General features: G+C 48.9%; 1 protein-coding gene across 2 annotated transcripts; it reads left to right on the forward strand.

The window, feature by feature from the left end:
- The first annotated feature begins 541 nt into the window (after nt 1-541).
- Nucleotides 542-27484, forward strand: Supt5h (SPT5 homolog, DSIF elongation factor subunit). 2 transcript variants are annotated; one of them, XM_048440152.3, is made up of 30 exons: nt 542-697; nt 939-1022; nt 8522-8684; nt 9388-9453; nt 9998-10009; nt 10401-10470; nt 10590-10658; nt 10752-10817; nt 11018-11048; nt 11377-11445; nt 14271-14522; nt 16211-16300; nt 16398-16468; nt 17588-17693; nt 17838-17931; nt 18017-18153; nt 20071-20226; nt 20331-20477; nt 21378-21524; nt 21613-21738; nt 22623-22707; nt 22950-23060; nt 23134-23236; nt 23341-23468; nt 23554-23659; nt 24008-24166; nt 24271-24439; nt 24537-24740; nt 26931-27026; nt 27107-27484. In XM_048440152.3, exons 2-30 carry the CDS (start codon nt 948-950, stop codon nt 27251-27253), a joined length of 3255 nt encoding a protein of 1084 aa, XP_048296109.1. In that variant the 5' UTR covers nt 542-697; nt 939-947; the 3' UTR covers nt 27254-27484. The 2 variants fall into 2 exon arrangements, with proteins under 2 accessions (XP_048296109.1, XP_085550961.1); XM_085694835.2 differs by lacking the exon at nt 9998-10009.
- Nucleotides 27485-27993: the final 509 nt, after the last annotated feature.

The following is a 27993-nucleotide window of genomic DNA, read 5'->3' on the forward strand; positions in this document are numbered from 1 at the left end:
ATCCGAGAAAGTAATCCCTGTGAAGATTGATCTGTGATCTGCTGAGAAAGTTGTTGATAGTTTACTTAGGTTTACAGCTTTATGTGTCCTTCTTCCTACATCCTAAACTTCTACCTTCTAATCTTTAGTGTCTATATTTCTATTTCTATATTTTTATTCTTGTCTTCAGACCTTTCACCAGCACTCGGGAGACAGAGGCAGGTGGATCTCTGTGAGTTCGAGGCCAGCCTGGTCTACAAGAGCTAGCGCCAGGACAGGCTCCAAAGCTACAGAGAAACCCTGTCTCAAAAACAAACAAACAAACAAAAAAATCCATGCTGCACTAAACAGGCAATTTTTTTAGCCTTTTTTAAGTTTTTCGAGACAGGATTTCGCTGTGTAGCTCTGGCCATCCTGGAACAAGTTCTTGTAGACCAGGCTGGCCTTGAACTCACCAGCCGAGTGCTGGGATTAAAGGCGTGCGCCACCACCGCCCGGCCTTTTTTTTACCTTCTTAATATGGCGGCTCTCAAAATCCGCTTAAGCTACTTTAGCCACTTCCAAGATGGCGGCCCCCCAAGGCCTTCCTCGGGGCAAGTCCCGAGGAATCTCGCGTTAGACGAAGCTAACGCGCCAGCTCTCGCGCGAGAGCACGTCAGCCCAGCTAGGCGTTGTGTGAGCCGCAGCTGGCGCGGAAGCTTCAGGTGTAAAGTGGTCGGTAAGTGGGTTTGCCGAAGTGTAGGCCTTGGAGGCTGCCGGGGCCGGCTAGCGACCCGGCCGGAGCCGGAGGCGCATGTGTTAGCTGGCGTGGGCAGAGCTCGGGGTCGCGATCGCCAGAACCGGGCTGCAGGAAGTGTGCCGGGGCATTTTCTTCTCCAGTGGAACTTACAGGGAAACTGAGGCTCGGGGTGGAGCTCCGGCTTCTTGGATGCGCTGAGGCCGCTGTTCTTCCTCTGCAGTTACGGAAGATGTCGGACAGCGAAGACAGCAACTTCTCCGAGGAGGAGGACAGCGAGCGCAGCAGCGAGGCGGAGGAGGCCGAGGTCAGTGATTTGGATTCTAGGGGAGACGTTGCGCCTGGGGACGGGGACAGGGCAGTGAGGCTCCCGCGAGAGCCCAGGACTCGGCACGCCTGGGGGTTTTCAGATCGTCGGGAGAGACGGGCGAGCAGGCAACTCAGAGTGGAGCAGAGGGACAGGCTCTGGAAGGCGGGGGTGCGCCAGGGTCACTGAGACAGTAGGTGATGTGTTCAGACTCCATTGGCTTTTTAGCATCATGTGTCTGATTTGTTTCATTTTGCTTATTATTATTATTTGCGGTGCTAGGATCGAGTCCAGGGTTTTAGTCATGTTAGGTAGACATTCTGTCGTTGAGTTACAGTTTTGACTATTAGTATTTTTTATGTTTTTATTTTTAGGTGTGCCCAGTTCTCCCAGAAGTGTGTTTGTATTGCCTACTGTGTGCCAGGCATAATTCTTGGTCCTTGGGCTCCTGTTAACAGATTTTAAAGTATAAATAAACTGCTGATGAGCGAACACATATTTGCCAATGTGAATAAATGTAGCTAATAGCTAGAAGATACAAAGTCTGGAACTTTTTGAGCTCCTATGTGCCGCAAATGGAAATTTCCACACTTGACTTAATGTGACAGGTCAAAGTCAAAACCTTGGCGCACTAGAAATACTGTATTAAATTCCTGTGTAAGATACTTATGAAATGTGTGAATGAATTCATGTCATAATGGTGTTGGGGATAGAATGTGGGGCTTTGTACATACTATGAGCTCTACCACTGAAGTGTACACTTCCCTTAAATTTAGCTGTGTGTGTGTGTTCCCAAGAAACAGAGTTCTTGGGCTAGGCCCTAAATTAATTTTTTTTTTTTTTTTTTTTTTGATTTTTCGAGACAGGGTTTCTCTGCAGTTTTTGGTGCCTGTCCTGGAACTAGCTCTTGTAGACCAGGCTGGCCTCGAACTCACAGGGATTCACCTGCCTCTGCCTCCCGAGTGCTGGGATTAAAGGCGTGCGCCACCACCGCCCGGCTTCTAAATTAATTTCTTAAAGTGAGTCATCAGTGCTTTCAAAGATTTCACCGTACACACTATTAAACTTCTGTGAGGAAGGAGCTAGGGGCTCTAGTGTCATTACCATCATAAGACTTTAGCCGCCACACAGTAACCTGAAGCTATGTTCCTGTCCCCTGCTTTAGTGGGAAACAGAAGGGATTGACAGCTTGGGACGGTCTTTACAGCATCTCTGCTCATAAGTGGCCATCTCCTTCTGTTCCAGGAGAGGGGATTGACCCCTGACCTCAGCATGCTCAGCAGGTGCTCTGCTACTGAGCAGTGTTTCTCTCTGGCCTGCTCTGTGCATACTTGGGTTCTCTTGAGTACTGGGATGCATTGGTTGCCTTTACTTCATGACAGAGTTTGGAAAAGCAAAGATGTTATGGATTTGTGTCCTGAAGGGTTTAGGACTATGGGTTTCTTACATGGTCTGCTTGTCCTCTGTAGATATTTAATTGCTAGTCTGTGTGCCTTTGGGGGTGGTCCTCTTCTCCCAGGCAGGCATCCATCCATGGTGATGTAGGGCAGGTGGTGGTGGGGTAGACGGGACTAGCCTTTGTAGTGACTCATGGCTTTAGGTCACTGCTGGCACTTGTAGCCTGGTGGTAATGAGACCAGGGTCCATGGCTCCTTCCTTGCAGAGGTTTGTCACTGGGCATCTGTCAGACTCATGAGTCATCTGCTGGCTGGCTGTTGACACCGAGCAGGAGGTGTGAGGCCTGCCCTAGGTGCTGGGGCCTGGGCCAGATGTTGTCCTGTGTTCTGTAAATAGGTAGGTTGTCGGGCAAACATCATGCTGCTTGCTGTGAAGGAAATCAACGGACTTAGCATTCTCATCCCCTGCATTCATTCAGCAAGGCTCCTGGTTTGGGTGGTGGCTCATGGCCTCCTTTCCTGACCTAAGTCTGCAGCAGAGATGGTTTTATAGACACACAGTACATACGGTCACTGCAGGGGTGCTGACTGCAGTGTAAGAGTGTGATAGACTCAGAACTGTCGCTGTGCAGTGCTACCCACCAGGCTCCTGCATTCTTTGGTGTCTGAGTGTTTCACTGTATGGGCCTCTCTTATGAGCCCACCTAAGAATTAGCCATTCCAGTCTATGCTTACAATTTCAGATTGTTCCTGAAAACAAAACAGAACACAAATCAAAGACTGGTCCAGCCCCCAGGGAACACAGCCATATGCGGGAGCCCTTGCCTCAGGAAGGAAGGCTCCAGAAGAGGACACAGTGAAAGATGGCTTGAAACAGACCTGTAAAGCTTGGCTTTTTTTCCCCCTTTGAGACAGAGTTCTCTATGTAACAGTCCTATCTGTCCTGGAATTCATTTTGTAGATCAGGCTGGCCTGGAACTCAGAGATCCACTGCCTCTGCCTCCCAAGTGCCAGAATTAAAGGCGTGTGCCACCACCGCCTGGCAAAACTTAGCTTTTTAAAATGTGAGATGTAAGCCGGGCAGTGGTGGCACACACCTTTAATACTGCCACTTGGGAGGTAGAGGCAGGTGGATTGCTGTGAGTTCGAGGGCAACCTGGTCTACAGAGCAAGTTCCAAGATAGTCAGAGCTATTCCACAGAGAAACTTTGTCTTGAAAAACAAAACAAAGCAAAAAACCAAACGAATAAAATGTGAGATATTGGACTGATGAGGTAGTTCTTACTGCCAAGTTCAAGGACCTGTGTTTGAGTCCTAGGATCCACGTGGTGAAACAGAACTGACTCATGAAGGTTGCACCATACATGAGCACACATGCAAAACACATGTGTAAAAAACTGCAGTAGTGTAAGTTATTATGGCCTAGTCAGTATCAATATTAAGGAAATTGCTTTCTTCTCAGTCTATATTTCTGGCTGCCTTAGAACTGGCTATGTAGGCCTGGCCAATTGGCAATGAACTTACAGAGATCCATCTGCTTCCTGAGTGCTGGGACTAAAGGTGGGCACCACCACACCTGGGTCAGTGAAATTTTTTTTTTAATTTTATTTTTTTAAGATTTATTTTTATTTTTTGTGTATGAGTGGTTTTGCCTGTCTGTATATTTGTGCGCCATGAGTGTGTCAGCAGAGATCAGAAGAAGGCATTGGATCCCCCAGATAGCACAAACCACTATGTGGGTGCTGGGAATTGAACCCTAGTCCTCCTAATCGCTGAGCCTTCTCTAACCCTTTTCTCAGTTTTCAAAGCAGGGTCTCATATAGCCCAGGCTGACTCAAATTTTCTGTTCAGCCAGAGAGACTCCTTCAACTCTGGATCTTTCTGCCTCCACCTCCATACTTTCCAGGTAGGAGGACCTGGTTAGTCTTCTGTTTTGTTTTGTTTGTTCTTCAAGACAGGGTTTCTCTGTGTAGCACTGACTGTCCTGGAACTCACTTTGTAGACTTGATGGAACACATCTCTCTTAGTCTTTCTATATCTATATATATCTATATCTATATATATATTGGTTTTTTGGTTCTTTCAAGACAGGGTTTCATAGGGCGGTGGTGGTGCACACCTTTAATCCCAACACTCAGAAGGGAGAGGCAGGCAGATCTCTGTGAGTTCGAGGCCAGCCTAGTCTATAAGAGCTAGTTCCAGGACAGGCACCAAAGCTACTGAGAAACCTTGTCTCAACAAACAAACAAATAAATAAATAAACAAATAAACAAATAAACAAATGAATAAATAGATAAATAATAAAAACAGGGTTGCTTCTTGAAACTCACAAAGATCCGCCTGCTTCTGCCTCCTGAGTGCTGGGATCAAAACCATGCACTACCTACCGTGCCTGACTAGAATAGGGTTTAAAAGTAAAGTATTTTATTAATTCTTAGCATTTATTTATTTATTTATTCCAAGACAGGGCTTCTCTGTGTAGCTTTGGAGTCTTGGCAAATCTTTTTTAAAAGATTTTATTTATTTATTATGTATATAGTGTTTTACCTTATGTATGCCTGCAGGCCAGAAGAGGAAGCCATCTTATTACAGATGGTTGTGAGCCTCCATGTGGTTGCTGGGAATTGAACTCAGGACCTATGGAAGAACAACCATTGCTCTTATACTCTGAGCTATTTCTCCAGCATATTATTAGTTACTTTTCTATTTAACACACAATGTTTCTTTATTCTTTGGCAGGGTCACATATATATACATTGTATCTTTTTAACCCCTTTTCTTGAGACAGGGTTTCATTTTGTAGCCCTGATTGACCTGAAACTCAGAACGCTACCTCTGCCTCCCCAATGTTGGACTCTTAAGGCATGCTCGGCTTCTCTTGACCATTAATAATGGATCTCCTATCTCTGCTGGAATTAAAGGCGTGGACCACCACTGCCTGGATGTAATGGATCTTGATTATGTCTATTCCCAACCTCCCCTTTCTCCACTTCTGCCCCTCCAATGTGCCCCCAACTTTGTATTTGTTATTTTTTTTAAATCCACTGAATTGGGCTGGAGAGATGGCTCAGTGGTTAAGAGCATTGACTGCTCTTCCAGAGGTCCTGAGTTCAATTCCCAGCATCCATATGTGGCTCACAGCCACTGGTAATAAGATCTGGTGCCAACTTCTGCCTACAGGGATACATGCGGGCAGACCATTGTATACATAATAAATAAATCTTTAAAAAAACTGAATTCAATTAGTGCTGTCTTCATTACATACACAATCTTCTAACAGTGTCACCCTCAAGAAAAATGACTTCTACTCCCCCAGCCCCCGTTAATTGCCAGTAGCTCCTCATCTAACCTCATGAGTCCTTCCCCCACTGTTGATGAAATTGTTGGCTGACTTGAACTTGTGCTCTGAGTTCATGAAGGCAGTGGCCACATCATAGCTAAGAGACAGCCTTTCCTGATACTCCTGGAGTATCCATCCTCTGGCTCTTACATTCTTTCTGCCTCCTCTCTCCTTGTACTCCCTGAACCTTGTGGGGGTTGATGTAGATGTCTTTATGACTGAACACTCAGCAGTCAAGGATGCCCCACTGTGGCCTACATTCAAGTTCAGGATTAGTTGCTGGTTTCCCAGCACTTAGGTAATTCAGGGGCTTGTGTTACTTCTCTTGCAGCTTTGCAGCTCTGTGCCTTATTGGAACATGGAGTGTCCTTTTAGTGCATCAGTGTCTTTTTCTTTTCTTCTAATTTTATTTCCATTTTAAGTTCTTTCTCTTTCTTTTATATACGGGTGCTCTGCATATATACCTACATGCCAGAAGAGGGCACCAGATCTCATTATCATTATAGATGGTTGTGAGCCACCGTCGCTGGAAATTGAACTCATGACCTTTGGAAGAACAGCCAGTGCTCTTAACCCCTGAGCCATCTCTCCAGCCTGGTGCCTCAGTGTTTTAACCATCGTATTTCTCTTTAGGATTGTGGAGCCTGGATATTGCAAGGGAAGACTCAGTAGACTGCAGCAGTATCTTGTAGAGTCTCACTATATAGCCCTGACTGGCCTGGAATTTAGTATGTAGACCAGACTGGCCTTGAACTCACAGAGATCAACTTGCTTCTGCTTCCTAAGAGCAAGGATTAAATACATGCCCCACCATGCCCAGCATGTATGTGTGTGTGTATAGTGTTTATATGTATGTCTATATACATATTTGTTTTTAATTTACTTGTCTCTTTTAAGATTTATTTATTATGTATGAGGTGTTCTGCCTGTATGTATATCTACAGACAGAAGAGAGTAACAAATCTCATTACAGATGGTTATGAGCCACCATGTGGTTGCTGGGAATTGAACTCAGGACCTCTGGAAGGTCTGCCAGTGCTCTTAACCTCTGAGCCACCTCTCCAGCCCAACTTATTGTCTCTTTAAGCTATTTAGAAATAATTAAGTAAATTTAAAGAAAAAACTAGGCTGGAGAGATGGCTCGGTGGTTAAGAGCATTTGCTCATCCAGAGGACCTGGGTTTGGTTCTCAGCATCCTGGTCAGGTAGTTCCTGGTCAGGTAGTTCATAGCTACCAGTAACTGGCTTCAGTGGATCTTACACCTTCTGAAGGCACCTGTAAATATCTGGCAGTTACTCACACAAGCATGAGGATAGCGTGCGCGCGCACACACACACACACACACACACACACACACACACTAATAAGCAGATTAAAATAAAAACATACAAAAATACTGGATAAATAGGTTGTAGCAATGTGGAAATGGAGGAAACCTTGAGGTGGTGAGTTAAAGATTGATACTTGGGCAGTAGAGTTTGTGTGGATCTGTGACTGTTACAGGAACAGTGTTGTGAGATAGTTGTATACTGTGATGTATGTGCTGATTGGTGTGATTAAAAAGCCGAATGGCCAATAGCTAGGCAGGAAGTATAGATGGGATTTCCAAGGCAAGAAAGGAAGAGGAGATAAAGCTAGGTGCAAGAGAGATGTGGAACAAGTCAGACGTACAGAATGGGTTAATTAAGTTAGAAGAGCTAGTGGGACAACCCTAAGCTAAGACTGAGCTTTCGTAATAAATCTCTTTGTGGTTATTTGTGAGCTGGTGGCCCAAAGAAAAATCTGTTTATAGAACAGGCATTAGAAACGTGGGGGGGGGGGGCAGGAGGGGCGGCAACACGCTCCAGAGGAAGCCAAGGCAAGGATCCAATGTTGAAGGGCAGCATGGTGGCCTAGACTTGGGATGTGAAGGATTGGAGCAGTGACATTCATAGGCAGAAAGGGTCAGAATCTGGTATCTTCAGGGAGCTGGAGCCAGCATAGCTCTGGGGGCAGCACTGTGGTCACAATGGGACATGGCTACAGTTAGCCTAGCACATCCAGAGAATATTAGGGAGGCAACCCAGAGGCTGCTGCTTATGGGTGTTGGGCTCTGTTTCTGTTTTCTGTTCTGTGAAAAAGTGGAGAAGTAGAGGCATTGAGGGCATCAGCAGCAGATATGGGAGCTGAGGTAATGCAAGGCCCAGTGAGAGGTGTGAGAGGAAGGAGAATCATGGCCCTAGACAGAGTACTAGGTCCATCTAGAGCTGCTTTTAAGAAGTGAGTGGAAGCCAGGTGTGGTTTATACCTATAGTACACTGCTTGGGAAACAGAGCCAGGAGGATGCCACAAGTTCAAGACTAGCTTAGACTGCACAGTGAGTTCCAAGGTAGTCTGTATTACCAGAAGTAGCACGTTGACCTTTAGGTTAGTGATAGAGGAAGTGCAAGGCAAGCACTGGAGATAGCCGTTGGTGAATATTAAGCACCTGAAACAGATCCAGGAGTCAGGAACAGGATGCTACAGGAAGCATGAAGATGAGGGCTGAGGACCAAGTCACAAGAAATTACCACTTAATGGCCCTCGGGACAAGGGATCTAGTGAAAGGATTGGCTCTCAGGGATTGGTTGGGTGGCAGGGACATGGCTGACCTGTCACTCGAGTTAGGACAGTAACTAGAGGCCTGATCAGATTGGGACTGTGAGGGCAGTTTGGACATGTGTCTGTGACATTGACATAAGGGTTTCTGGGTCTGGTGCTCCAACTCTGCTTGACCCCTACAGGCAGAGGATGAACGACGGAGTGCAGCAGGCAGTGAAAAGGAGGAGGAGCCTGAGGAAGAAGAGGAAGAGGAAGAAGAGGAATACGATGAGGAAGAGGAGGAGGAAGATGATGACCGACCCCCGAAGAAACCCCGCCATGGGGGCTTCATTTTGGATGAGGCTGGTATGTCCTAGGGCCTGGAAACGTTGAGCAAGCTTGAAGAGTACACAAGACATGAGATAGTCTGGCTCTGGTTTGTATTTGTTTACATGCATGTGATGGATGGGGATTGACTCTTGCAAATCATTACCCTTTGCTGAGCCACACCCCTAGACCCTCACTGGTAGGTTCTAGGTAAGTGCTATATCCACTGAGCCATACTCTCAGCCCTCTTTTTACTTTTTAACTGAGACAGAATCTTGCTAAATTGCTCAGGCTGGCCTTGAACTGATAGTGTAGCCTAAGTTGGTTTTTCTGCTTAGCCTCTCATGTAGTTGGGGTGACTGACCTATACCATGGGGCCGGACTCAGAATGCTGGGGTTACAGCATTCCATGCCAGCTCTGGTCGTAATTGCTTAGAAGGAATATGTGTGGTTGGTGTGGAGTGGAGGAAATGGCCTTTAGAAATAGGTGGATCCATGTCGTACCACCCCGCTGTACTGGTTTGTGGTATGACCTCTTGTACGTTCCTTTCTGAGCCTCTGTCCAGGTCTGTTGATTTCTGAGCCTGTCTCCCAGAGTGATGTTTCAATCTCTTGGAGCTGTTCTGCTCACAGAGATCCTCCTGCCTCTGCTTCCCGAGTGCTGGGATTAAAGGCGTGCACTGCCACCGCCCAACCTGAGGTCACCTTCTATCCTGCTGACCACCTGGCTTTTCCATTTCAGATGTAGATGATGAGTATGAGGATGAGGACCAGTGGGAAGATGGAGCGGAAGACATCCTGGAGAAAGGTGTGTGTGGGACCTGCCTGCAAGACCACGTTGGGTGTGGGTTGTGCCTGGGAGGGTGTCTTCTAAGCCCTTCCCCACACCCCATGCCCTGCAACCACCCCAACCCTCAGTCTCTTCACCTTGCTTCTTTCTGTCCTTGCCAGAGAGACGGCTCCCCAAACCCTTTTCCTTTTAGGCCCATGAGTGGGGGGGGGGTCTATTGGGTGGGTGGTGGTGTGGGGAGAGTATTCTGGGTATCCCTTTTGTGGGTTGTAGGGTGGGTGGACTCTGTCCCACAATACCCCCCACTTGCTGGGCCAGTGCCCCTTCCCTGTTATTTTCCGTTCTGTGCGCCTCATACATTTCGGCTTCTCCCCACCCACCTGGTGCCTGGCCTTTACTTTTGGTTTTCGACCTTCCTGTGTCCCTCCCTCCGCCCCACCCCATTGGTTGATTTTGCTGCTATAATTTGGCTCATACTTTGTCTACCCTGCACACCACCACCACCACCACCACCACCACTACCACCACCACCACCACCACCTTCTCCTCTTCCTCCAAGTAGAAGAGATTGAAGGTAAGAACTGGGCAAGTGTGGTTTGTGGCTCTTCTCCCATATCCTATGTGACCTTGGGGCTGTGATTCACATGGGTGCAAGGATAGGCAGTCTTGGGTGTCTGACCCTAGGAAGATTATACGTGTCTGTGTCAGTAGACTAAGATGTAGTTAGTACAGGCATGGGTATGAGGTCGGGGAGCCCAGGCCGTGCTTAGATGGTGATTGTGAGGGGGAGAACTGACAGATGCTCCCCAGCACCTGGACCCACCCCTGAGCGCATGTGATGAGAAGCAGGAGTTGAGTAGGACAGAAGATGGGGGACCATGGTGGGGGTATCCCAGGGCCAGGTCTGGCCCCTGAACTTCCCAAGCCCATTTCCCGCCTGACTTTCCCTGCACCTCTGTTTCCAGCCTCCAACATTGATAATGTTGTCCTGGATGAAGACCGCTCTGGGGCTCGTCGTCTGCAGAATCTCTGGAGGTGAGCAAGTGAGGAGACCTGGGTGGGGCCCAGCTTCCTCGGACAGATGAGGGGAGCAGGTCAGCCTGCCCTCCCGTCTTCCACTTTCTTTCGTGTCTGCTTTCCCCCTCATACCTCAGGGACCAGAGAGAAGAAGAACTGGGCGAGTATTATATGAAGAAATATGCAAAATCATCTGTGGGAGAGACGTAAGTGCCTGGTGGGCGCAGGCAGCCCTGGGTAGAAAGCTGATGCGGTCTGGTGGGTGACACCATTCCTTCCCAACACTGTTCTCTCTCTAGGGTGTATGGAGGGTCTGATGAACTCTCAGATGACATCACCCAGCAGCAGCTGCTCCCGGGAGTCAAGTAAGAGAGTGGGAGAAGGGGTAGAAGGCCCATGGTGGGAATCCCATATGGGATCCAGACATACATAAGGGTGGGGGAAAGAAGACCCCTGTGTGTGGTCGATGAGAGCGGGGCCCTGGGCTGGAGGGGAAGATGGTGTGGATCGTGTCTTACTGAGGAGACACTTGGTAACCTTATCTTTATTATCCTGTGCTGTGTAGGGACCCCAACCTGTGGACTGTCAAGTGTAAGGTGTGTGTTCTGGCCTTGTGTTCTGGCCTTGGGCTGCTGTAAGGGAGGACCATTTATTTTCTCTGAATCTTCTTGGACAGCGAGTCTCTTGGTCCCTCTGTAGCTGCTTCTCTATGCCCCTTTTCCTGTCTGTCTCTCTCTACCCCACTTTTTGCCCCCTTCTTCCCTCTTCTACTCTCATCCCCCTTAGTGTCTTTTCCTCACAGCCCATCTCTCTCCTGCTTCACCTTCCTGCCCTCTACCTGCCCCTGCCTCTTCTTTTTTCTGCCAGTTTTCTTGTGTCCTGCTCTCTTCCTCTTCAGGTCTCCAAATCCACCTCTCTTTCCAGATTGGGGAGGAACGAGCCACAGCAATTTCCCTGATGCGCAAATTCATCGCTTACCAGTTCACAGACACAGTAAGTAAAGGAATTGGGCAAATTGCCAAGTAGGAGCAGGGCTAAGCCAGGACACTTAGTACCCTTGGGTAAGCAGAGCAGTGAGTGAGCGAGTGAGCAGATGAGCTAGAACAGAGAATAAGACCGCTGGCTGGATTCAGGGATGCTTTGTCTCCTTGGGCCTTTGTCTTTGTTGGTGGTGTTTGTTTTTAGCTGGAAAGTCAGCAGTGGGTGATGGTAACTGAACTCTTGCCCTTTTGGTTGTGAACGTTAGCTTTTAATGACTGAGCCATTCTCCAGCTCTTGGTTTGTTTTGGGGTGTGTGTATATGCGTGTGCAGTATTGTCATGTCTGTGTGTTCACCTGTTGCATGGGTGCACACACGTGCATTCGTGACGAAGCCAGAGAGAATATCACATACCTTCCTATTGGTCACTGCCTTATTCTCTTGAGATAGGGTCTCCCTAAACCTGCAGTTCCTTTTTTATTTTGTTGGCTGGCTGGCAAACCCCAGAGCTCTTCCAGTCTCATTCCATATCTCCCTACCCCCTGACTTTTGTTCTAAATGTTATTTATTTTTTAAATTTATATGCATGTGTGTGCATCTGTTTGTCTATGTATGCCCCATGTGGGTACAGTGCTCACAAAGATCAGATTTAGATGTATAGGAGGTTGTGAGTCACTGAGAACTGAACCTAGGTCCTCTGCAAGAGCATTCAGTGCTCTTAACTGCTGAGCCAGCTCTCCAGCCCACCTCCACCCCTTGACATTTTACATGTTGCTAGGGATCCAAATTCAGGCCCTCGTGCTTGTGAAGCAAATGCTCTTAATGAGTGAACCATCTTTCTAGTGCTCTGTGTGTGTATGTGTGTAAATTAAAGCCTTTTGCCAGGGCTAGGGAGATGGCTCAGTAGTTAAGGATGTACATTGTTCTTGCAGAGGACTAGAATTTGATTCCTAGTCTCCACATCAGGCAGCTCACAATCACACAACTGTAACTCGGGAGATCTGATACTTCTCAGACCTCTTTAGACACATACACAGATACCTGTGTACACAGAAATAATCATAACTTTTGTTTTATTTTGTTTACTGTTTTTGGTTTTGGTTTTTTTTGAGACAGGGTTTCTGTGTCACAGTCCTGGCTGTCCTGGAACTTGCTTTGTAGACCAGGCTGACCTCAAACTCACAGAAATCTACTTGCCTCTGCCTCTCAAGTGGATGGGGACTAAAAGGCATGCATTACTACTGCCTGACCAAAGTTTTTATTTATTTATGGTAGCCCATTCCCAAAATATTAGCACTTGGGAGACTATAGCGAGAAGATTAGGCCGGGCGGTGGTGGCACATGCCTTTAATCCCATCACTCGGGAGGCAGAGGCAGGTGGATCTCCATGAGTTCGAGGCCAGCCTGGTCTACAAGAGCTAGTTGCAGGATAGGCTCTAAAACTACTGTAAAACCCTGTCTTGGAGAATAAAACAAAACAAAAAAAATCCTCCTCCAAAGCAGGAGGATTAGGAGTTCACGGCCAACCTGGGCTACATGAGAAACTGTCTCAAAAAATGAAAGGACTAGAGATTTGACTTGTTTGGTAGTGTACTTGCCTAGCATGTCTGAAGTTCTGGACTTGGTCTTCAGCATTGCATGAAACCAGACATAGTGGTGATGTAATCTCAGCATTTAGGAGGTAGAGGCAGGAGGAACAGAAATTCAGGATTATCCTTGGCTACTTACCAATTTTCAGAGCAGCCTGGGCTGTGAAACCCTATTTCAAAAAACCATCAGAAGTTAGGAAGATAACTCAGTTGGTAAAATACTTGGTGTACAAGAATGAAGACCTGCGTTCCAGCCTTAGTGTCCATGAACAAAAGCTCGGAATGATAGTGTGTGCTTTGTAAACCCCAGTGCTGGATGTGTGGATCTCGGGCTCTCTGGCCGGCCAGCCTAGCTAAATCACGTGAGAGACCATATCATAAAAAATAAGGTAGGCTGCACTTACAGTTGACCTCTGACCTCCATGGCTATACTTATGTACATGCACATATTTGTACACACAGGCTAGCAAAAGTAAATCAATATTAAAACTTTTTATAGGTAAGGTCTTCCTTTTTAGTTCAGGCTGGCTTTGAATTATTGTAATCCTCCTGCCTCAGTCAGCTGGAGTTGTGGTGCATAAACCCGGCATGTTTATGTTCACTATCATCACTGTGGTGTAATTCCTGAATAGCTCATGAAAACTGGTCCCGTGGTAGCACAAACCCTGAATCCCAGCACTCAGGAGGCAGAGACAGGAGGATCTCTGTGAGTCTACAGAGTGATTTCCAGAACAGCCAGGCTACACAGGGGGGAAACCCTGTCTCGAAAAACCAAAAAAAAAAAGAAAGAAAGAAAGAAAGAAAAGAAAAGAAAGCTAGCACACTAGCGGCCACTCCCCATTCCTACTAGTCCCTCACTATTTTTTCATGGTCGCACTGTGCTTTGCAGTGTAGTTAAACCATAACATTATCAGTCCCTTGCCAGACATGCTAGTATTAAAGAGGTGGAGGCAGAGAACAAGAATTTGAGGCCAGCTTGGAACAAAATTTGAGTCATTTTTAAAGCTTCCGTTGTGGTTGCTGTGCCCATCCCAGTGTCCATGGCACTGTGGTGGTGTGCTTCTGTGCTCACCTGGAGGGCCGGAGAGATCCCAGTGTCCATGCCACTGTGGCATGCTTCTGTGCTCACCTGGAGGGCCAGAGAGATCCCAGTGTCCATGGCACTGTTTTGGTGTGCTTCTGTGCTCACCTGGAGGCGGAGAATCGCCGTGCTGACTGTTGCTAGCTGTGTTTCCCACCTTTGTCTCCAGCCTCTGCAGATTAAGTCAGTGGTTGCTCCAGAGCACGTGAAGGGCTACATCTACGTGGAAGCCTACAAGCAAACCCATGTGAAGCAGGCCATTGAGGGTGTGGGCAACCTGCGTCTTGGCTACTGGAACCAGCAGATGGTGCCTATCAAGGAGATGACTGATGTGCTCAAGGTGGTGAAGGAGGTGGCCAACCTGAAGCCAAAGTCCTGGGTCCGCCTCAAGCGAGGCATCTACAAAGACGACATTGCTCAGGTGGGAGGCGATGGAGCAGCTGCTTGGGCCAGGCTTCTGTACACTGCCCTCTTTTCTTTCACCTCCCTTTCCAAGAGCCAAGAACAGCCTTCCCTCAGGGTAGGAAAACAAGTTGAGGGTTTAGCTCTAGGCACACAGGAGGTGGATGCCGGTTGCTAGGACAGTCAAAGGCAAGTTGAGTAAAGACTGAGGAAAGGGAGTGATGATGAGCCACGTGGAGTGTGGGGCAGAAGGCAGGCATGTGAGGTAGATGCCTGAACCTAGAGAGATGGCTCTGTGGTTAAGAATATCAGTTGTACTTCTAGAGGGCCTGGGTTTGATTCATGGTTCACAACCTTCTGTAACTCCAATCCCTGGGGATCTCATGCCCTCTGGCCTCTGAGGAGACCAGGCCCAACATGATACAGGCACACATGGTGGGGGGATCCCCCCACATGCAAGATAAATAAAGTCAAGATGTCTAGAGCAGGGAGTAAGAGATACAGAACTGAGTTTGGAGGTGACAGACCTTATAGTCTATTGTAGGTTCTTTTGTTTGTGTTGTTTTGTTGAGACAGGGTTTCTCTGTGTGTAGCCTTGGCTGGCCTGAAACTTACTATATAGTCCAGATCACTCACAGAGATCTGCCTGCCTCTGCCTCTGGAGTGCTGGGATTAAAGACTCGTAACTTTGTCACTGGAGGGAGATGGGAGGTTTCTGTGGAATATAGTCTAGTTTTTAAAAATTCTTATGCAATGGCAAGAGAACCTAGGGCCTTACACATTCTTGGCAAATGTTCTGCAGCTGAGCCACACACCATCCCCCACATTCATCTAGGCAAACGCTCTACTGCTTCTCCCAGCTGGGAAGGTTGGGATCTTTAAGTTCATAGCTGAGGGAATTGCAAGTGTGTAAGAATGAAGGAATTGAGAAGGGCTGCCAGGGCTTCTAAACTGATAGCTGCCTGCTTTGATCTCTTGCACTTGGGTGGTGGATGGAATGGAAAAGAAAGGACTGGGACTGTAGCTCAGTTGGTGTTGGTGGAGTGCTTGCCTAGCATGTAGGAGGCTCTGACGTCAGTTTTCAGTTCTGTATAAAACCAGGCATGGCAGTTCATGCTTATAATCCCAGGATTCAGGTGGTGTAGAGAAGAGTCAAAAGCCCAGGGTCATCCTCAGCTATTCAGCAAGTTTGAAGCTATTCTTGGCTATGTGAGACCCTGTCTTTATTCAATACAGGGTTTCTCTGTGTAACAGCCCTAGCTGTCCTGGAGCTAGCTCTTGTAGACCAGGCTGGCCTCGAACTCACAGAGATCTGCCTACCTCTACCTCCCAAGTGCTGGGATTAAAGGTGTGCGCCACCACCACCCGGCTAAGACCCTGTCTTTAAAGATAAGAAAATTACTTTTGATTGTGGCCTGAGCAGAATCAAGTGGGAGGCTTTGGGAAAGGGGGGCACTTTGGAGAAAACGGCCATTCGACTGTGGTCTTGTGTTTGTGGGACCTTTCATTTATCCAAGTGGGAAAGGCAGGTGGGTGGTATATATTCATTTCTAGTGCTAAGAAGTTTTGGACAGGACAGAGAGTTTGGGAGTTGCGAGCGAGCAGATCTCTTCCATGTCCTTCTCTGGCTGCTTTAGTACCTTCTCTTCAGGTTGCTGGGGTCATTGCTGTCCAGCTGAGCCCTGCTGACCTGCTGCTTTCTCCCAGGTGGACTACGTTGAGCCCAGCCAGAACACCATCTCCCTCAAGATGATCCCTCGCATCGACTATGACCGCATCAAAGCCCGCATGAGCTTGGTACTGCAAGCTGTGCTGCCTGTTGGGGGAATGCTGTATTCTTGCTAGTGGCCAGCCCTCCCTCACCTCTCCCACGTATGGCCTTTGTTCTCCCCAGAAAGACTGGTTTGCCAAAAGGAAGAAGTTCAAGCGGCCTCCACAGAGGCTCTTTGATGCTGAGAAGATCAGGTGAGCATGCCAAAGGACCAGGCTTGGCTGTTGGTTGTGTGGCACAGTGTGCTTTGGTGGTCTCTTCAGGGCCTTTCCCTCTCGGGTGCATTGTGTGAGCACTTAGCTGGGCAGCCTAGCCTCAGGCAGGCGCTTTCTACCTTGTACCTCAGTTTCCTCTGCTGCAGATTGCTTTCCTTTTCTTTTTTGGTCCTGAGGATTGATTGGTAGGTCCCATGTATGCTAAGTAAGCACTCTGCCTCTGAGCCATATCCTAGTCTGTTGCATGTTACTAATAGTAATGAACTACCCCAGCCTCCCAGAACTATAGTCATTGCTGTGTGTATGTGTTTGGGACTGATTGGGGTTCCTGGTGACAGGAAAAAGAGAGCGGGGACAGGAGTTTTTCTAGTCTTGCTCTGGAACCCACTATGTGTGAGGCAGTCAGGCAGAATTTTGGTTTGGTGCTAGGATGGAACTTAGGGCATTGGGCATATTGTCCACATACTCCATCACTCGGCCATGCTCAGCAGAGGACAGAGGGGGCCCTCGGTGCCCATCAGAACACATTGCTCCCTTTGCCCAGACTTCCTTTGTGGCAAAGATAGCAGAGGAAACAGACACTAAAATATTCCTCTGTAGGGGCCACCATCTTTCCATATTTGAGTCCTAAGCCAAGTGCTTGACTCCTGTATGCAGGGTGAGGGTCCCTGACAAGTCTGGTCTGGAGTTAAGGCCTAGGATTGGCTCCTGTCCACCTGCATTGGGATCAGTCATCAGCCTTGCTCTCAGCCATCTTGCGTCCATCGTCCCTCTGGTAGAGAATGAGGCCCTGCTTCTAATGTCAGCATCTGATATCACAGGGCTTAGGGGCACCTGCACAGCTGTGAACATGCAGGGACCCTTGCCCCTGCCCTTCAAGAGTAAAGCTTATTCATTCGTGTTTCTGAGAACCTGCTGTGTGCCCAGCACTCATTGTCCAGCCGCTCTGCCCTGCTCTGTCGATCACTAAGCTGACCTTTGGGGTGTGAAAAGTCATTTAAGCCACCAGAGTTGTGTCCTGCAGAGTCCTGAGCCCCTTTTCCATCCAGGAAAAGGATTACACCCCTCCTTACCAGTTCTGTCTCCTCTGAATCTCAGGTCTTTGGGGGGTGATGTTGCCTCTGATGGTGACTTCCTCATCTTCGAGGGGAACCGCTACAGCCGTAAGGGCTTCCTGTTCAAGAGCTTCGCCATGTCTGCTGTGGTAAGGCCCAGTGGGCAGTGCTCATGGGGTGGTGCAACTTCTTTCCTTCTGGAGCCGTGCTCTCCAGTGGTTTGTCCTGGGCAGGGGTTCTTGCTGTTGGTAACACTGACCCCTGTCCATCCTTCCCTTCACCCTGGCTATTAGATTACAGAGGGTGTGAAGCCCACCCTATCAGAACTGGAAAAGTTTGAAGATCAGCCTGAGGGTATCGACCTGGAGGTGGTGACTGAAGGCACAGGTATCTAGTTCTGGCCTCACGCCTGACCAAGGAGGAGGGTGGCCATGGAGACGGCTGCCCAGTCAGCCCTACACTGTTCCCTCAGGGAAGGAGCGGGAGCACAATTTCCAGCCTGGGGACAATGTGGAGGTGTGCGAGGGTGAGCTCATCAACTTGCAAGGCAAGGTCCTCAGTGTGGACGGCAACAAGATTACCATAATGCCCAAGCATGAGGACCTCAAGGTAACACCACAGGGCTGGCCGTGTCTGGTCATGGCAGGTTGTGTAGGTCCAGACAGTGCTTTCTATCTTCATGGAGGACATGTCTGGATCTTTTTGTGTCTCCTTGTGCTAATGGTCTGCTTAGTATTCAGGCCTATTTTCTGTGACTGGTGAATTCCACGGGTGTTCCATTGTTTCTCAGGCCTGATTCTGCCTGTCTGTAGGGGACTTGGGGGTACAGGCTGTGCCCTGGGCTGTCCTGCTTATGAGTAAGGACAGCCTGATAGTGATGTGCACCAATGTGTAGCTGCTTAGTGGAGAGGAAGAATGCATCCAAGGGATGCCCCCACTCTTTGGTGCCTATGTGTGGCACTCGGAGCCCAGGGCTTTTCACATGCTAGATAAGTGACCTACCCCGTAGCCTCACCCCCAACCCCTCACTGGTGGGTTTCTATCACTAAGTCATATTCTTTGAGTGTGTTAATTCCCCCTCCCCCTTTTTTGGCTTTTGGAGATAGTTTCATTGTGTAGCCCTGGCTGTTCTGGAATTTACTGTAGATCAGACTGGCCTTGAAATTACAAGATCCTTCTGCCTCTGCCTCCTAGTGCTGGGATTAAAGGTGTGTACCACCACTGCCTGGCCCATTTTTGTTTTTGTTTCTTTGTGCATTTACTTATTTTGTGTGTGCATATACCAGAGCACATATATGGAGATCGGAGTCTGTTCCCTCATTCACTGGTCTTTACTTGGTATTGAACTCATGCCGGTGGAATTGGCCCAAGGTCCCTTACCACTGAATCATCTTGCTGATCTCCTTTGCCCTTTGTTTTTTTTTTTTTTTTTTTGAAACAGGGTCTCTCGTTATGTAGCTTTCTAGCTCTGGCTGGACCAGAACTCACTCTACAGACAAGGCTAGTCTTTTAATTCTGTCTCCCAAATGATAGGATTAAAGGCATTTGCCACCATGCCCAGCCTCTTTTTTACTTTAAAAAATTGAATTTAATCATTGTGTATATGGAGGGCAGGGATAGAGCTCAGGTTATCAGCCTTGGCAAAAAGCTCCCTTACCCAGGCTGAGCCATCTCACTGGTTCTTTTTAACTTTTTTTTTCTTTTTAAGATTTATTATGCATACAGTGTTCTGCCAGCACGTATGCTTGCAGGCCAGAAGACAGCACCAGATCTTATTGTAGATGGTTGTGAGCCACCATGTGTTTGCTGGGAATTGAACTGAGTCCTCTGAAAGAACACCTTGCTCTTAACCTCTGAGCCATCTTTCTAGCTCCCTCTTTTTATTTTTTGAGTCAGGAACTTGCTAAATTATCCAAGCCAGCCTTGAACCTGTGGTCCTCCTGCCTCATCCCCTCTAGTAGCTGACTGGCTTGTAACAGTAGGTCCCCTTAATGGGATATCTCCTGATGTATTGTTGAAAGACTAACTTTGAGTCTGTTGTGGCTTGATGGCATTGTCTGTGTTGGTTGTTTCTGAGGAGTAGCATGCCTGGGTCTCATTGGGTTTAGGATTTGACTGTGGAGTAACCTAGGTCAATGCCTGCTGTCAGTCACAGAGGTGTGTGCCTGCGTGTATGAGGAGCTATTGGTGCCAATATACAGAGTCTTGGGCTATGGAATGGCATCAAAATACTGGTCCAAGAGAGTTCCATGTATTTGAGGACAAGCTACCTGTGGATTCAGGCATATGCATGTGTTTCATGACCTGGTCCTCTCTGTGGTAAAGCGTTGTCCAGCTCAAAGTCCTGCCTGGGACAGCTATCTCTGGAGGATCAATGCAAGTGTCTCAGATAGGCTCAGGTTGGGTGGTGGGGAAGCTAAAGTGGGACTTCCAGCTCTCAGCTGAGACTGAGGTGTTGCTAAAAGTGAGTAGGGCAGGTGACTAGTTTCTGTTACATACTCTTGTCCCCATGGCCAAATCTTCCAGGACATGCTTGAGTTCCCAGCCCAGGAACTTCGGAAGTACTTCAAGATGGGGGACCATGTAAAAGTGATTGCTGGCCGATTTGAGGGTGACACAGGTCTCATTGTGAGGGTGGAGGAGAACTTTGTCATTCTCTTCTCAGACCTCACCATGCATGAGGTAAGTGCCTGGAAGAACATGGCAGCATCATTGGTCTACCAAGAGGAGACCCTGGTAGCTAGTTCCCTGGGGCCTGCCTCACTCCTTCCACTGTTTTTCCACAGTTGAAGGTGCTTCCCCGGGACCTGCAGCTCTGCTCAGAGACAGCCTCAGGTGTGGATGTTGGGGGCCAGCATGAGTGGGGTGAGCTGGTGCAGCTGGATCCCCGCACCGTGGGTGTCATCGTGAGGCTAGAGCGCGAAACCTTCCAGGTGTGTCCCAAGAGCCCTATCCCACATCCCAGGAGGTGGTAGAGTGTGGTGACCAAGCTCACAAATTGTGCTGGGTTATAGACCTGGTAAGGCTCTCTGAAGCCTGTCTGTAATGCTGGCAGGTGGCTTGTCATTCTTCCTGACTGCCTCAAGCATCACACCTAGTTAGGTGGAGATCTACCTCATCAACTGAGAAGTTAAATATTTGACCCAGAATTTGATGCTTTTGCAAAGACGGCATGCTACAGTTGCTACACCTCTGCCCTTCCCCATCCCCACCCTATGTGTGCATTAGCATAGTACCTAGGACCCTGAACCTGTCAGCTGTTCTGTTGCTTCTGTACTGTGTGACCCTGGCCTCTTGATTTGCCCTCTCAGGGCCACTGTAAGGTAGGAACTATGGTTGTGTTCCTCTCAGAGAGAAGTGTGTGAAGTGTTTAGCAGAGTGGGTAATCAGTGGACTCCTCATGCCCCTGGTGCTCAGTCAGGAAAGTAGTGTCTTCTCCCAAAGAGCCTTTAAAGTGCCTTTTGTTTCCCCTGTGTAGCTGAGGATGACCTTGAACTCCTCAACTCCTACTTCCACACTGAGTAGGAAACTATAGACATTTGCTACGGTGCCTAGTTATATGGTGTTGGGAGTCCAACACAGCAGAGCTTCATGCATGCTAAACCAGCACTCGGAACTGAGTGATATCCCAACCCTCCAAAGGATCTTTTGGAATGATCTAGAATGTCTGGCTGACCTAGTGCCTGACTTTGGTTGGTGCTCTGACTTTGCTCCTTGTGCAGTCAGGATGCTGAGTAGGGCTCAGGGTCTCAGGATTGTCTCTCCCAAGGAAGGGACAGCTTACCTCACGCCACCTCATCCCCTTTCATCCTCTACTTCCTTTTCCCCCAAAGGTTCTGAACATGCATGGGAAAGTGGTGACCGTCAGGCACCAGGCCGTGACTCAGAAAAAGGACAACCGCTTCGCTGTGGCCCTGGACTCAGATCAGAACAATATCCATGTGAAGGACATTGTCAAGGTCATTGATGGCCCTCACTCAGTAAGTGTCAGCACTGTTCTCTGGCTGAGTCTAAAAGAGTTGCGGTGGGGTTTGCCCTTCCCTCGTGTGACCCCTCCCTTCTTCCTAGGGCCGAGAGGGGGAGATCCGCCATCTTTATCGCAGCTTTGCTTTCCTGCATTGCAAGAAGCTAGTAGAGAATGGTGGAATGTTTGTCTGTAAGGCACGGCACTTGGTGTTGGCCGGGGGCTCAAAGGTGAGAACATCAGGGAGCAGCAAGACCAGGCTGGTGGAGACTAAGTAGGTGTCACTGCCAAGCCTGCAGACGGTGCAAAAAGTTTCTTTGAGATCTTGAGCTGCTCTTCTGTCGTTTGTCATTGACTTTATGGGTTGCATGTTGGGTAGTAAACACCCTGAGGTACCTGCAAAGGAGATCAAGGCTCCACCCTCCTGGATCCGAGGCTGCAGGGTGCAGAGGACAGTGAGGTGAAGGCAGGCTCTCCCTGTCAGGGCTTCCTTCCCTGAGTGCTCCTCTTCTCTGTAGTGATAGTACAGTGCACAGACAGTGACAAGGGGGCTGCTGATTGTGTCATAGCAGGGATCAAGGTGAAGAGCTACAGAGCCACCATGTAACTTGGGGCCTGCCATTGCCCAGGCTTTGAGATAGGATTGGCAGGAAAGTTGTACAGAACCAGATACTGGAAAGGAAATCTGAAGCAAGATGTGCTAGCACAGGCCAGTAGTACCAGCACTGGGAAGTGAGGCAGGAGGCAGCTGAGCTTAAGGTCAGTTTTGGCTACGTAGTAAATGCAAGGCCAGCCTGAGCTATGCAAGACCTTATCTCAAAAATAAAAGTAAAAAAGCAGACAAGATTTTTACCTACGACTTATGTTTTTATGTCAGACTCATTTTGGTTAAGGTGTATATCTTGATGAGGGGAGAGACAGGCCTCTTGATGGAGAGGCCTATAGAGGGGGGGGGCACTTCCTCACCTAGGAGATGAGAACTTTGACCCTAGAAAAAGGAAGGCTGGTTGATGGGCTGTCGCAAGCAGGATCTAACCTAGTCATTGTGGGGAGGGGGCTTGAGGCCTTTCACCTCTATCTCCTGCCTGGCTGTTCACTTGTTATCCCTCCCTAGCCCCGGGATGTGACCAATTTAACTGTTGGTGGCTTCACTCCTATGAGCCCCCGGATCAGCAGCCCCATGCACCCCAGTGGTGAAGGTGAGATGGGGTCAGAGTTCAGAGATTAGCATGGGGGCAGCCTTGAGTGTTCAGCTTGAAAACCTTGTGGCCAGAGTGGAGTCAGAGGGCCCTAGAGCGAGGGAGTGGGTGGAGGAGGACCCTACCCCTCTAGGGGTAGCTGAAGCTGGAAGAAAGAAGTTTGAGGGTGTTCCAGCTGTGGGGACAGCATAAGAGGGAAAGGCATAATTCCTGGGCCCTCACAACATTCTTCCATCCTACAGGCCAGCATGGTGGCTTTGGTAGCCCAGGTGGTGGCATGAGCAGGGGTCGAGGGCGAAGAGATAACGAGCTCATAGGCCAGACTGTGCGTATCTCCCAGGGACCCTATAAAGGTAAGCCATTGAGTGTGGGGAGGCAGGGCCTGTGCAGGAGAGCCCACCCACCTGACTGCCTAACTCCTTCTAGGCTACATTGGTGTGGTGAAGGATGCCACGGAGTCCACAGCCCGAGTGGAGCTGCACTCAACCTGCCAGACTATCTCTGTAGATCGCCAGCGGCTCACCACCGTGTATGTCTGGGCTTAGGAAAGACCAGTGTGGGGTTGATGGCTGGGCCTAGGGAGAACCAGGACATGCTAGGAATCCCACCCACTCCACTGTTCTGTGTCCACAGCGACTCCCAACGTCCAGGTGGCATGACCTCCACCTATGGACGGACACCCATGTATGGCTCTCAGACACCCATGTACGGCTCTGGTTCCCGGACACCCATGTATGGCTCCCAGACACCTTTGCAGGATGGTAAGTATGTCAACAATACTAGGGATGAAGCAGAGGGCTCAGCAGATAGGACAGAATAAAGAGCATGCTTCTTTACTTTATCCAGGGAGTCGTACTCCACATTATGGCTCGCAGACGCCCTTGCATGATGGTAGCCGCACTCCTGCTCAGAGTGGAGCCTGGGACCCCAACAACCCGAACACACCTTCCAGGTGAGGGCCCTTTTTAGGATGGGCTGTGTTGGCCAGGGTGTAAGTGGTTGTATTTGAATAGTGTGACTGCTCTAGGCTGGGAATACACTGTTCTGTCCACATCACCAGCCTCAACGTGCAGTTACTCTGTGCCTGGAGACATCGCCAGGTGTGTGATCTTGAGCAGGCAGCCTTGTTCCTCTGCATCATCGACTCAGCTATGGCATTGCCTTAGTATCAGGAAAGCCTTGTCTGGGGCTTCTGTCCGAATGGAGTTGCCTCGGTTGAGGATCCAGTGTGTAGTGCTAGTCTACAGGCTTCGTCAGATTTGTTACCACCGTCATTCTCAACAGACTTCTGTCCCACCAGGGCTGAGGAGGAATACGAGTATGCCTTTGACGACGAACCCACCCCATCCCCACAGGCATATGGGGGAACCCCGAATCCCCAAACACCCGGCTACCCAGACCCATCATCCCCCCAGGTCAATCCACAGTACAACCCGCAGACACCAGGGACACCAGCCATGTGAGTCCACCAGGGCTGAGCCTGAAAAGCCCTGCACACAGCTGCCCACCGCCCTGCCTCCTACCCTTTCTGTCGGTACCAACACCCCTTTCTTCTGTCTACAGGTACAACACAGACCAGTTCTCCCCCTACGCTGCCCCTTCTCCTCAGGGGTCCTACCAGCCCAGCCCCAGTCCCCAGAGCTACCACCAAGTGGCACCAAGCCCAGCAGGCTATCAGAACACCCATTCCCCGGCCAGCTACCACCCTACACCTTCACCCATGGCCTATCAGGTATGCTATGTCACAGAAGGCTGTGGACTTCAATGGGCCTCAGTTGGAATGGCCAGACCCAGTGACTGTTCAGACACTGATTCCTGTCTTCCTTTAGGCCAGCCCCAGCCCCAGCCCTGTTGGCTACAGTCCGATGACCCCTGGAGCTCCTTCTCCTGGAGGCTACAACCCACATACGCCAGGCTCAGGCATTGAGCAGAACTCCAGTGACTGGGTGACCACTGATATCCAGGTGAAGGTGCGAGACACCTATCTGGACACACAAGTAGTGGGGCAGACGGGTGTCATCCGCAGTGTCACGGTAAGTAGGATCCTAGAGGGTGGGCAAGGTCCCCCAACTATGTACTTACTTATTTTTGTCTTTGGTGCTATGGATGGAATCCTAGGCCTCATACATGCTAGGCTAGTGAGCTATATCACCAACTTATTTTATAGTTTTAGTTTTAACTTTGCAACTATAATGTCTGGTATGCCACGATGGACAGACAGATATGGAAGGAAGGCTGGGTGAATGTGAATCCAGGGGCCTGGCACACTTGAGTGTAGGGACTTTTGTGTTAAAGCTTTGGAAAGGTGGACTCAATAGTTTGCCAGTGGCTCAGTGAGTTCCCACTCTTTGCACACACCCACCCCTGTTTTCCATCCAGTCTTGTCTGGCTAGTCCTTCAGCCTTCAGAAAGCAGTTGTTATCTGAGCATGTGTGTTATCCACCTGTTGCCTCAAAGTTGAGCGTCAACCGTAGCTTGGGTAACGAAGTCTGTATTTGGGGCTGGGGGTGTTCAGTGCATTCTTTTCCTCAGGGGTCCCGACTTTCTGTGGAAAGGCTTAAATCTTGTTAACCCTCTAGTAGATGTTCTGATAGGATTGATCAAACACCAGGGATCAATGCAGCCCTATACCCTGTCCTCACAGACTTCACCATGCGTTGGGGTAGAGAGATAATGTGCCCAGAGTGGGCAGAATGGCATGAGAAGTTTAGAAGGCTTGAGGAGCAGGGGGAACTGATACCCCAACTTTGGGGAATCAAGGAGGACTTTCTGGAGGAGACCTGAAGGGAAAATATGAGTAAGTCAGGAACTGGACTTGGTGGCACACACCTTTAATGCCAGTACTTGGGAGGCAGAGGCAGGCAGATCTCTGATTTTGAGGCCAGCCTGGTCTACAGATTGAATTCCAGGACAGCCAAGCCTATAGAGAGGAAATTCTGTCTCAAAAAAACCAAAACAAAAAGTAAGCCTAGCAAAAACATGTGCATAACCTCCAGGGAGCTGAAGTGTACTCGTTGTGCCCGTTGTGGCTAGACTAGAAATGCCCAGGTGGGCTGGGTAGTAGTGGTGCACACCTTTAGTCCCAGGTGGATATCTGAGTTCAAGGCCAGGACTACACAGAGAAACTCAATCTTGAAAACAACAAAAAAGGAATACCCAGGGGGAGGGAAGGTGAGCAGTGAGGCTGGGCTAGATGACAGAGCAGACTGAGCAGCTAATACTGTCCAGAGGGCACTGAGGAGCCATGCAGAGTGGTAGGACCAGATCTATGATGTAGACTTGCTTCTCCATGTTGGAGTAGCATGGATGGATTGGGATGGTGACACAGGTGTCAGGAAGGACAGGGTGCTCTATGGCAGGGCAGTAGGGAAGGGAGGAGGAAGGCAGGTGACTGAATGGCAGGGTTCAGAGCAGGAGCTTGGTTCAAGTCAGGGCTGATCCTGAGACCAGGGTTCCAGAGATAGAGACTAGTTTGGGACATGTAGAGTCAAATGTATTGGAAGTTATCTCTTTTTATGTTTGTTTTTCAAGACAGGGTTTCTCTGTGTGACCCTGACTGTCCAGAAAATCACTCACAGATGTATGCCTACCTCTGTGTTCTGAGTGCAGGGATTAAAGGCATGCACTATCATTTTAAATTTTCTCTCTTTTGATCTAATTTTGTGTTTTTGGTATTTCAAGACAGGGTTTCTCTGTGGCTTTGGAACCTGTCCTGGAACTATCTCTAGTAGATCAGGCTGACCTCATTCATAGAGATACATCTGCCTCTACCTCCTGAGTGCTGGGATTAATTAAAGATGGTGCACCACCACCGCCTGGCTTGTTTGTTTTTTGAGACAAGGTCTCATTATATAGCCATTGGTGACACACTCCTTTAATCCCAGCACTGGGGGAGTGGGAACAGAGGCAGGTGGATCTCTATGAGTTCAAAGCCAGTCTGGCTTCACAGAGGAACCCTGTCTCTGGGAGAAAATAAATTAAATAAAACAAACAAACAAAAGATAGTCCAGGCTGGCTTGGAATCCAGAGAGATCCTCTTGCCTCTGGCTCATCTCTGAGGATTTGGGATTAAGGTATGTGCTACAACACCTGGCTCTCTTTTGACCTGATTTAGCAGCATTTTAGTGGTTCCCTTAGTTGCCTTACCTGCTCACCCTCATAGTTAGTGGTGCCTGGAGGGTGGGCTACTGAGAGCAGTGAGCAGGCTATCCTTCTCTCTGTAGGGAGGCATGTGCTCCGTGTACCTGAAAGACAGTGAGAAGGTGGTCAGCATTTCCAGTGAGCACCTGGAGCCCATCACCCCCACCAAGAACAACAAGGTAGGGTGGGGCCTTTGGGAGGGTACAGGGAGGGGGGCATGGCAGCTGCTGGGGGACCTGACACTTACTGTTGCCTCCAGGTGAAAGTGATTCTGGGTGAGGACCGAGAGGCCACTGGGGTCCTACTGAGTATTGATGGTGAGGATGGCATCATCCGAATGGACCTAGAAGACCAGCAGATTAAGATCCTGAACCTCCGCTTCCTAGGGAAGCTCCTGGAGGCCTGAAGCCCAAGTGTGCAGTGAAAGCATGGAGCAAGCAGCCCACCCTCTGGCCTTGCTTGGCCCAGCATGGAACCCTGAGTCTGGAGCAAGCCAGGGTGATCATTCTGTATTTTCTTTTCCTCCTTCCCCAATACTCTATACATCAGAGTAGAGTCTGAGAAAGGTTCCCAACTTCTTTCTGCTGCCCCAGCTTGCTTCAGGTCTTTCAATAAAGAGAAGCTAGCTGTTTGAAAAGTGTGTGTGTTTGTGGGAAGGGTTGTCTTGTTTAAGTGTGGTTATTAAGTTAGGGCAAATAGCTGGATTCCAAGTCTCAGTTTCCCCATCTAGGAAATAATGCCTCTAGGACTCCAAAGGGCTTTTGAGAGGATGTAGAAGACAGGAGAAAGAGGATTAGAGCTGGGCCCTGTGGTTCAGGCCTGTCATCCAAGCTACTCAGAAGATTGGGGGAGGAGGGTCACAAAATCACGGCCTATGTGGGTAAAGGTCCCATTAAGGACAACAGGTCCCCTTAGTGTAGCTGTTCTCAATCTGTGGTCCTGACCCTTTTGGGAGTGAGGGTTGAACAACCTATTCACAGGGGTCACACATATCAGATACCCTGCATATCAGATATTTACATTATGATTCATAACCAACAAAAGGACAGTTATGAAGTAGCACTGAAAATAATTTTATGGTTGGGGGATCATCACAACATGAGGAACTGTATTAAAGGTTACAGCATTAGGAAGGTTGAGAACCAC

Source organism: Myodes glareolus, chromosome 1, assembly GCF_982192425.1.
Source record: "Myodes glareolus chromosome 1, mMyoGla1.1, whole genome shotgun sequence".
NCBI classification, from domain to species: domain Eukaryota; kingdom Metazoa; phylum Chordata; class Mammalia; order Rodentia; family Cricetidae; genus Myodes; species Myodes glareolus.

What these genes read in the sequence shown, in the direction of transcription:
- Supt5h (XM_048440152.3), top strand. Translation starts at nt 948, where the DNA reads ATGTCGGACAGCGAAGACAGCAACTTCTCCGAGGAGGAGGACAGCGAG. An exon ending in TGTGGACTGTCAAGTGTAAG is followed by an intron (nt 11,049 to 11,376) that starts GTGTGTGTTCTG and finishes CTCTCTTTCCAG; the next exon opens with ATTGGGGAGGAACGAGCCAC. An exon ending in CCAAGCATGAGGACCTCAAG is followed by an intron (nt 18,154 to 20,070) that starts GTAACACCACAG and finishes CAAATCTTCCAG; the next exon opens with GACATGCTTGAGTTCCCAGC.